Source organism: Candida orthopsilosis (assembly GCF_000315875.1).
Source record: "Candida orthopsilosis Co 90-125, chromosome 2 draft sequence".
Lineage (NCBI taxonomy): Eukaryota > Fungi > Ascomycota > Pichiomycetes > Serinales > Debaryomycetaceae > Lodderomyces > Lodderomyces orthopsilosis.
Window position 1 is genome coordinate 1,493,678 of NC_018295.1, and position 10,608 is coordinate 1,504,285.

Genomic DNA, 10,608 nt, shown 5'->3' on the forward strand with positions numbered 1-10,608 from the left:
CCCATTCAATTACCCTTTACAAAATCATATTAAACACAACCAGTAGCAAGACAAGCTCCATAGAGGTACAAAAACTACTGTACATGAGTATGACCCCTAGCAAATGACTTCTTAAGCATATTGCTAACAACGTTAGCACCCACAAACTGGTCTACGGCTTAGAGTAGGGATAAGTTGGGCTTTTGCAACCGCAGAAAAAGAACAAACATGTAAACTCTTGAAACCAAGCGGCAGAGGGAGAGAAGCATGAAATCATCGCCCTTTACTGATACTAGCCACTCGAGTAATTTGTGTGACGGCATTATTATATAGCATGAAGAAATGGCAAAAACTTCTGCAAAAAAAGGGGCGAACTGGGAATCGAACCCAGGGCCTCTTCGAAATTTATGCTCAGGTAGTTAAGCCCAAACGAAGAATCATACCACTAGACCATTCGCCCAATTTACAAAAAAAAATCCTCAGACTTTTCTACAGTCAGCAAAATTCTGAGGAGTTCGGCAATTCTTCTCATACTTTTTCTATATCCTGGATTTTTATTTTCTATAAGCTGAGGTTCTCTCAATCTAAAAATGACTCTGGTACTGTCTTAGGTCACTTTAATATCAAAAAAGTTTACAAACCAAGTGATTAATTGACATGTCTCACGATTATGACATTGTTTATCATAATATTGTTGCAAAATATTAGAATATACCGACTGCTTGTGCATTGCTTTTCATTATATATTATATATCCTATTATCATTGTTCAATTAACTCAAATGTAGTTGTAATGGACTAGCTCCAGCGTGACGGGTGGTAACGCTTCACCTATATTACGAAGTCTCTTTATATCTAAGCCTTGTTTTCTCGAAATCAGTAAATACTTCTCAGTGATTCAGAATACTGACATAACTCGTAAATACTCAGGAAGATTCAGGAAAGACACGGAGTCTAGCTAGCCCCTGTTCACCTACTCAAATGACGCAAGTGGTCAGTAGTCCCTGGCCATATAATTAGTCTCCATAACGCTACCAAAATTCGCTATTTTCAGGTACACGCGAAAACTCAAACCAACCACCGGCCAACAAAAACATTCGACACCACCAAATCAAACACAGAATCCACTTCGATAATGATTGATGGGTGTCCCAATTTTGCAATTGAATTAAATTTTGAGGATGAGATTATAGACATTATTCAACTCCACCAAATGTTGGCACTTGTCACCAAAACATCAGTTTACATTTACCACCTGTACACTTTATTACCTTTGGCCAGTCATACGAGATCTTCTAATTCGATAGAAACCAATGGTGTTAACACAAAGACTAAGAAGAAACTAATACACAATCCACATAATGGTAGACAATCAAAACTTAACTTGTTTATCCAGACAGACTCCAATTTTCTTGTGACTTATCAAATTAGTATTGATTATTCGCATTCAATTTATGAAGTACACAATAGTAATCATGAATTAATACAAGCGGCAATACCGATGAACTATTCACTGGGTAATTTTTCATTTACTAAATTTTTACAATCAGCAACAAAATCATTTATGCAAGGAAATGATGAAGATGTATCACCTAAATTAGAAAATGTTGAAAGTATAAATAATAATTCCATTGATGATGAATTGGGTGGATATGATATTGAACCTGTAAAGTTATCTGTTTATAAAGTTTTACAAATGGGGCTGGGTGTTGGTGAACAAGAGTTTTGGTTACAACTGAATTCACATGATTTGTTTATCTTCAATTTTGCCAATGAGTCAAATGAAGAAGTCAAAACAGATTCTTTTCAAGTTGTTGATTTATCCAATTTTGAAACTAGGCTCATTGATTTATCTACATATGCATGGTTCAAAAGTCCAGCAAAGAGGATATTCTATAATCAGTATGATGATTATTTCTTATTGATTACTGAGGCGGACGAGATATTGCATATCAAGTTTGATAATGATGACCCCCACTCATTTACTGTTGGACTGGGGGATTTGAACAATGTCAGTTTTAGTCCAACTTCTAATTTGTTAATTGGCGAGGAAGGTGAAACTTGGAAGCTATTTAACCTCAAGGATAGTTTATTGGAGAAGTTGAAAACATTAGATATTCCACAGGGAAAAGTTGACTGGTCAAGTTGTGGTGATTTCTTCACCCTAATTGAAGATTCAGGAAATTGGAAAATTTTATCTCGATTCGGCAAGGTATTATTTGATACTCATCAGAAAATAAATGAATTAAATGGGAAGCATGATCATACAGGTGGATTCTTGAATGCAAAGATCGTTTTGATTGGTGAAAATTCAAATACATTGTATGTTATATCTCAAGATTCCAACAAACTTTATTACATTCCACTTTATAACATTGTTAACGATATCGTTTACGATAAAAACTACATAACTATAATTGAGAATCACCGAAATTTTGTACGGTTCCCCATGCTACCCAAATTCAGACGATTATTGCTACACCATGATAATGTTGACTTCATCGGTAAAATTGCAACATCGCAACGCAAACTAATACTATCGAAAAATTATCTTGGACAGTTGTCAATTTCATATGGTGACAACATTGCAGTGTCAACTCCCATCACTACTGGGGGATTAACTAATCATATACTTTGGTTCAATTGCAAGAACCATTTTGCCGACCCGTTAAACATTGTTGATCAATTCTGGTTTCAAGATTATCTCATTGTAGTAAACAGAAGAATCCAGCACGATTTTGAAGCCGGTGAAGACAAGAAAGAGCAATTTGTTGATGAAGTAATTGTATTTGACTCGTCGCAAACCAAGTATGGTATGAGTGGAGAAAATATTGTATTCAACAGTGATTCGTTGCTTTGGAGATATGACTTTAAGTGCACCTTTGTTGCCACTCAACTAATTCATGATGAGGATGTATCACATATAGTGATTTTGACTACTGATCATAGATTAGTTGTGCTTGACTTAGTCACCGATAAAACTGTCAATTTGGACTCAGAAACAAAACACTATCGTATATTCATTTCCACAAACAAGACTGTACATTTATCATCGCTTAAAAATAAGTTAAACTTGCATGAAACCAGACAGATTAGTATGATTGATAAACGTCACTTCCTATTCTTGCTACAGTCAGGTGAACTTTTCCTTTTGAAAAATGTTACACGATCATCGTCATTTAGCAAGACACCAATAGATGTTATCAAGCCTAGTAACATGTACGATTTGATCAATTTGAATTCAAGCATTGAATTTTTCAAATTTGTCATTGTCCCCTTCCAATTACCAGTACAATTTGTCTACTTATTCAATGGAGATCAAATTTTAATCTACGACGTTGATGAAATGGTTGCAAAAGCATGTAATAAATTACATGTCAATCAAGAAGATGTTTTTGAAACTGAAGATGAATCAGAACTTGCGCCAATTGCAATTGATACTGATGATATCTTACCATTGGAAATCGAAACTGATAATAAATCAATTAATTTAATTGGATTAGAAAATTTAACTCTGAGTTATCATCAAAGTGATTTTATAATCAAGAATAAATTAGCTCATAAATTGATTTTGAACAATTTTATCGAATTTGATTTGGTTCATCGAGGCGACTTAGAAAGCACATTTAACAAGTATAAATCATTTGCGAATTTCCAATTTTGTTTGGAGTTATTGTTGTTTAAACTCTTGGTGGAAGAGGAACATCAATCAACTTTAACTTTGAAACGACTTTTCCAATTGATTGAATTTACAGAAAGTCCTGAATCCATATACATAAATTGTTTAAGAAAGATTGAGGTTGCATATTGGGGTAAATTTTTCAATGTTTTAAACACAACACCAGTCAAATTTATGGATCGATTGATTAAATTGGATAACGTTGAATTATGTTATCACTACCTCATTGTTTATCTAAATTACAAGAAAGAAGGTGAATTAGGTGAAAATGAGAATGAACCTGAAACGTTATTGCAAACAAATGGAAATTCCGATCAATTGAGCGATGACGATAAACAAATCATACTTCAGATTATTAAAATGCTTGCTGAGAGTGAGAAATGGGATTGGTGTTTTGAACTATGTAGATTTATCAAGATCTTGGAACCATCTGGTCTGTTCTTGAAAGAAATTAAAGCTGACTTTGGGTGAATAGAGCGTATAGAAACTTCATTTTAGCCTGCATATAAACCAGCCAACCAAATTATGTCTTTTGTAATATGAAGACGAAAAAAAAAGATTATCACCAAAGCTCTAACCAAAGAGATTATCACTGGTATAGACATTATATATCACCACACATTGGTTCTTATAAAAAAACACCACACACATATATACCACATATACACACGCTATGACGTTAGCCACGCAATTTGCCGAAACCACTCGTTACTCCACCACAAACCCCGAATTAAGACGAAGGGTATTACAATTATATCGTAGATATATTAGAAATTCACGAGAATTTGCCAACTTGTATGAATTAGATATGCCGGTATCTAGTATAAAAACCAAGATTAGACAAGAATTTGAAAGACAAAGATTTGTTGATGATTTAGCTATTAAAAATGTATTGTACATGAAGGGACAAATGGAATTTCAAGAATTGATTAATTTTTGGAAACAACAATGCCATGTATTGAGATATTTTGACGATCAAAATGCCTATAATACTATTGATAAGAATGATTTTGTAAAGAATTTCTTGAGGGGAAACTAGGAAAGAGTATTTTTGAGGTTGTATATTTATTCAAAAGTGGACTTTAACTTGTATAGTAGTTATAATAATTGAACGAAGATGTTTCAAAGAAATACGATTATTTGATGTAGACTACACCTAAGCAACTTAAAACAATACTAAAGTGCTATATTAAAGCTAGCTAGTAAATATATGTAGGGTATATATGTATAAAAAAGAACAACACTATTAACCAAAGGCGAAACCAGAGAAAGGGGATGAGAAATGAAGATTTGATATCAGAAAACTTTGTTTGAAGCACTTTTTGTGATAGGAATCGGTAGTTAGATTTATTCCATTATTGCTTCTTCCAAAGGAACTTCATCAGCATAGTCCAACTCCTCTTCATCCACACTTGCTTCTTGATATTGTTGATATTCACTAACCAAATCATTCATGTTTGATTCCGCTTCAGTAAATTCCATTTCATCCATACCTTCAGATGTATACCAATGCAAGAACGCTTTTCTTCTAAACATAGCGCTAAATTGATCACCAACTCTCTTGAATAATTCTTGAATAGATGTAGAGTTACCGATAAAAGTAGCAGACATATCCAAATCTTTTGGTGGAACAGAACAGACGGCAGTTTGAACATTGTTTGGAATCCATTCGACAAAGTATGACGAGTTTCTGGTTTGAATCTTGTGCATTTCATCATCAACTTCCTTGACCGAAACTTTACCTCTGAAAAAGGCAGCAACAGTCAAGTAACGACCATTCCTTGGGTCAGAAGCAGCCATCATATTCTTTGCGTCAAACATCTGTTGAGTTAATTCAGGAACAGAAACAGATCTAAACGATTTAGAACCAATTGAAGTCAATGGAGCATATCCAACCATAAAGAAATGTAATCTTGGGAAAGGAACCAAGTTAACAGCCAACTTTCTTAAATCAGAGTTTAATTGACCTGGATAACGCAAGGAAGTAGTGACACCGGACATAACTGAGGAAACCAAGTTGTTCAATTCTGTATATGATGGTTGTGGCAATTTCAAAGTTTGTTGACAGATATTGTACAAAGCTTCATTATCAATACAGAAGGTTTCATCAGAATTTTCAACCAATTGGTGGACAGACAAAGTGGCATTATAAGGTTCAATAACAGTATCAGAAACTTTTGGAGATGGAACAACAGAGAAAGTAGCCATCATTCTATCAGGGAATTCTTCTCTAATCTTGGAGATCAACAAGGTACCCATACCTGAACCGGTACCACCACCCAATGAATGAGTAATTTGGAAACCTTGTAAAGAATCACACCCTTCAGCTTCTCTTCTAACAACATCCAAAACCGAATCGACTAATTCAGCACCTTCAGTATAGTGGCCTTTTGCCCAAACGTTGCCAGCTGAACTTTGACCAAAAATGTAGTTATCAGGTCTAAACAAGTTACCAACTTTAGATGCTTTAACATTATCAATTGTGCCTGGTTCCAAATCAACCAAAACAGCACGAGGAACGTATTTTCCAGAACTTGCCTCGTTAAAGTAAACATCTAATTTAGATTTTTGTAAGTCATCAGTACCAACGTAATTACCATTGTTGTCTAATCCATGTTCACCACAAATTGTTTCCCAAAAAGCAGCACCCTAAAATTAATATTAGTATATGGGGTTTCCTTGAAACAACTGAACTACACATTAGCTGATAAAAGCAGTTGTAGTTGTGGTAAAAGTATACATACAATTTGGTTACCACATTGACCAGTAGATAAATGAATCTAAAAAGACGAAAAAAGTTAGTACGACAATATTCTGTAAATAGAAGGGGATGGTTCTCTGCGTGTTCAACAATCAAAGATCCTTTACTTGTAATATCACGTAAGACGCGTTGTGGCTGGTCTAAATTGTGTAGTATGTGTGTGCGTGTGTGTGTGTGTGTGTGTGTGTTGATGGCAACCCAAAAATCCTACTATTTTGTTATCTTGAAGACACACATGAAACACGTTTCGAACAAAATCATATCCACTCGTAATCCATCACAATGAAGATTGTTGTAGAAACATACGATTTCTCTCATAGCTAGTTTGAAGATGAGATGTAGTAATTAGTGATTAGTTACTATAATAATTCTGTATTATCAAAAAACAAACAAAATCTCTATTTGAAGTGGTTGTCTTTTCCTAAGAGAGGGTGGGTGTGATTTTAAAATTTTTTTGATTTGGTTTGAGTCTTGAGTTTTTGTTGTTTTGTTTTGTTTTGATTTTGTTTATATGCAGGAAATCAAAGAATCAACGCGACATTAAAACAACTGTCATGACACTAAAGTTTGGACACCCGCTGTGATACGGTAATCGCCTTTTCGTACTAACTCCCAGATAGGTTGAGGAGTATATCAAAGTGGCTACAAGCACCACCACACGGCTTTAGCTTCTGCAAACCCGTCGAAAAGCAGCATATGCAAAAAAAAAAAGAAAAAAGAGAAAAGTCACGTGAATATCCAGTTTTCTTTACTTTTGTGTTATTGTTTACCATATTGCCTAATTGGGTTATATTGTTAGCAGCCTTTTGTATTGAACAGAACGATTTCAAGGAAACCTTATCAAGCTGGGCATCAGTGTACATTCTTTGCTTATTTGTGGTAGATCTCAAGAGTTTTATAAGCCGTTGTTTCTTCATAAGGGGAACTATATAAACTAGGAGAGAGATGTTAACCTTTAGGAAAAGATCTAAGAACGCGTCCTTCAAATACTTTTGATTGACACTTTCTATTTGATACAATGGTTCTACCACACATGGCCAAGAAACAACGAAATTACTTTTGATAAATATTGAACGAATCATATATATGTCTCTATAAAGTATCAAATACCGAAAACAAGGAAACAACAACGACAAGAAAATCAAAAAATAAAAGCACACAAATTAGCTTTCATCACCTCAACCATCGACAACTCCGGAAAACACCAAAATCAAACAATCTATAAACACTTTAACTTCTAATCATCTCCTCTTAAACATTTTTGGTAATCGTCACTGTAGAAATTACCCATAACACAGTAATTTTCATTATAACAATCATCGGAAATTTGAGTTCCATTCTTACTCTTACATGTTGGAACACCAGGACCATATCTATATTGAATATCAGCAAACAATTGATTGAATTCAACATTTGATTCATCCTTCAACTTGGTCAAGACTTGATTATGCCAGAATGTACCATTCAATGGCGCATCTTCTGGCCAATTGTGATCTGGATCATACAAGTCTCTAACCGAGTATTCGAATTGCCATTCTGGTTCATCACCTCCGTTGGTAAAAGTCTCATTCAAAGGGGTATAATAATTGTATGCATTAATGATGTTGAAACTTTCATTTTCAACTTCATAATATCTCCATGATGGGTTATAATTACTCAATGGAGTGATTGATTGTGCAACCCATGACATGTTAATAACATCTTCAGCAGCTTGTGATGAATTGGATGAGTAAAGGATGTGGAATTGATCTTGATGAGTATGGCCATAGAAAATATTGGCAATGGTGTATGGAGAAAATCTCTCAACAATCTTACCAAAGATACGTGATTGCAAAGGTAATGTATCGTAGTCAACAGTGGGGATATGAGCCATAATCCAAACTCTTTGTCCCTTGGATTCACTTTCTAACAACTCATTTACTAAGAATTCCCATTGTCCAAACAAATCTGGGTTAGTTGAGATATCAATGTATGACCACAAGTTCTTTTGGTAATAGCAATTGGAGTTCAATCCGATCACTTTCAAACCACGGTCGGTAACATACGAGAACCCAGCATAGTGACTTTTGATTTCATTACGGTCCTCTTCTTCAAACCAACCGTTATTGATCCACAAATCAGCCATCAACTCTTCATTCCAATGGTACGAATTGTTGAAATCGTATTGTAAAGGTGAAATTTGACCATAAGGGAAAGTATCATGGTTACCCAATGAAGGCAAAACAGGGATATCGTCCAAATAATGCTTGAACAAGTTGAATGACTTTATCTCGGCTTCCTTTGTCACCTCGGGAGAACAATGAATGACATCGTGATCAACTAAGTCACCAGTGAATACAACAAATTCAAACTTTTTATCCTTATGAGCCTTTGCAACTTCCACCAATGAGTTATTCATCAACACTTCTGGAGAGTCTGCAAGGTAAGAACCAAAAGTGGAAGCAGGAACATTTTTGAAATTCCATCCTCGATACTTTGGGAAATCATAGTAATCACCTTTAATATAAGTGTTATTTTCATCATAATGAGCATCAGGATAGAATGACAAGTCAGCAAGGGATACATCTGGATTGAATGTCTTGTAATAATCAGTGAAATTGTAATCAACACCAGGCAACTCCTTGTTGTAAGATTCCGGCAAAGCACACGGAGTCGATGTACAATTTGCTTCAGCACCCAATTCATATCTCAATTGAATATGGAAATCAGTAATATGCAACACATTGAATCTCTCTGTGTTGTTGGTATACTCTGGTTCAAAATAATGATGTGGTTGCTTTTCCGGCCACCAACTTTGAATACCATAAAATTCATCAACATCCTTAGTTTCAGGTAAATCACAAGCTCCCTTTCCTTTGAAGAAACAATAATACTCCAAATCCAAATCACTTGAAACATTGACATTCTTCAACAATTGAATAAAATCATTATCGTAAAAATTAACAGCAACTCCTGAAGCAACACCAGAATCATAATCTTGATTAAAAGTTTCGAAATTCTTAGAATCAGTAGTCACAAAGAAATCATTATTATCACATTTACTCTCTTTACCATCATTTTGAATTAAACAATGTTTGAAAAGTAATAAACTTACCAAATGTGATTTATCTGGGTACTCCTCAATCAAGCTCTTCCCGTATTTAATTCTGTTTTTACATTGAGTACATTCTGAACCAGTAGCATTGGTCAAAGTTTTCAAATGCAAGTTGATGAAATCTAACTCGGGAGCACTCAAGTCGCTATAAACTGGATCAATCAAATTAGCAGCTCTTTTAGCAATTGATGCTTGAATGTCTAAAGAATCCAATCCGGGAACAACATGTGCCAAGACAAAATTAGGTAACAAAACTGCCAAGACGGCACTTAAATAACTCAATTGGAACCAGTTCATCTCTTTTTATTTGGTGAAGGGCCTTGTTGTATGAACCTGTTGTCTTTTTAATGATATGTCAAACGGTGAAATTTTTCAAGATTGAACAATCCATTCGTATTTAAATAAATTTACCTCGAGAACTACATTGTCCATTGTTCTCTTTCATTGGTTAGAGCTAAATGAAGCACCCACGATGCATTATCTAAACTGTACAATTTGGAATTTGCATTGTTTGTTATTCGTCTAATCTCTTTGTCTCTTTTCTTTGTCCTTTTATTAAAGCGCACGTGGCTCGAAGTTTGCACCCAAAAATTGAAAAAATTAAGAATACCGACGGAATTGATAAAGTTTAAAGCCTAATTTTGAAGGAAATAAAAGGGGAGTAATTTGGTCGCACACTGCCAATTACAAAACAAAGGGGTTTCAAAAATCAAATTACAATTCAGGATAGCTCTGTTCCGTCAGGCAAGGCAAATCATAATAATCTCTATTAGACCATAATCAAAATCAATATAAACTTTTATTCACCGAAATACGAAAACTGAAGACAACGTAAAGAAGCGACATCTCTTCTCTTACCACAATCATCACTTGAATTGTGAGATTGTACCACTATGGATCTCTTAAACATTTTTGATAATCATCACTGTAGAAATTACCCATATCACAATAGTTTTGATCATAGGAAGCGTCAGAAACAAAATCACCATCTTTGCTCTTACAATTTGGAGTACCGGGACCATATCTATACATAATATTGGCAAACAATTGATTGAATTCAACATTTGATTCATCCTTCAACTTGGTCAAGACTTGG

At 34.6% G+C, this 10,608-nt stretch overlaps 5 protein-coding genes and 1 non-coding gene across 6 annotated transcripts in view; 2 read left to right on the forward strand and 4 right to left on the reverse strand. All coding sequences in view use genetic code 12, as the record gives it.

The window, feature by feature from the left end:
* Positions 1-345: 345 nt before the first annotated feature.
* On the reverse strand, positions 346-439 carry CORT_0_Pro(TGG)_28. The gene has a single exon. It is a non-coding gene (tRNA).
* Positions 440-1,113: 674 nt separating this feature from the next.
* CORT_0B07070 (Ric1 protein) lies at positions 1,114-4,128 on the forward strand (the record flags this gene model as incomplete). The annotated part of the gene is made up of 1 exon (XM_003867803.1): positions 1,114-4,128. One exon carries the CDS (start codon positions 1,114-1,116, stop codon positions 4,126-4,128), a length of 3,015 nt encoding a protein of 1,004 aa, XP_003867851.1.
* A 202-nt stretch (positions 4,129-4,330) lies between these two features.
* On the forward strand, positions 4,331-4,696 carry CORT_0B07080 (hypothetical protein; the record flags this gene model as incomplete). Its single annotated transcript, XM_003867804.1, has 1 exon — positions 4,331-4,696. The coding sequence occupies one exon, from the start codon at positions 4,331-4,333 to the stop codon at positions 4,694-4,696; it is 366 nt and encodes a 121-aa protein (XP_003867852.1).
* A 308-nt stretch (positions 4,697-5,004) lies between these two features.
* Positions 5,005-6,736, reverse strand: CORT_0B07090 (Tub2 Beta-tubulin; the record flags this gene model as incomplete). The annotated part of the gene is made up of 3 exons (XM_003867805.1): positions 5,005-6,306; positions 6,402-6,437; positions 6,725-6,736. 3 exons carry the CDS (start codon positions 6,734-6,736, stop codon positions 5,005-5,007), a joined length of 1,350 nt encoding a protein of 449 aa, XP_003867853.1.
* A 919-nt stretch (positions 6,737-7,655) lies between these two features.
* Positions 7,656-9,809, reverse strand: CORT_0B07100 (Asm3 secreted acid sphingomyelin phosphodiesterase; the record flags this gene model as incomplete). Its single annotated transcript, XM_003867806.1, has 1 exon — positions 7,656-9,809. One exon carries the CDS (start codon positions 9,807-9,809, stop codon positions 7,656-7,658), a length of 2,154 nt encoding a protein of 717 aa, XP_003867854.1.
* A 772-nt stretch (positions 9,810-10,581) lies between these two features.
* CORT_0B07110 (hypothetical protein) overlaps positions 10,582-10,608 on the reverse strand; it is a gene marked incomplete at both ends in the record, with an annotated part of 564 nt that continues 537 nt past the window's right edge. Inside the window, one exon of the mRNA XM_003867807.1 lies at positions 10,582-10,608. This exon is cut by the window's right edge and continues 537 nt beyond it. Within this exon, the coding sequence (XP_003867855.1) occupies positions 10,582-10,608 (27 nt within the window).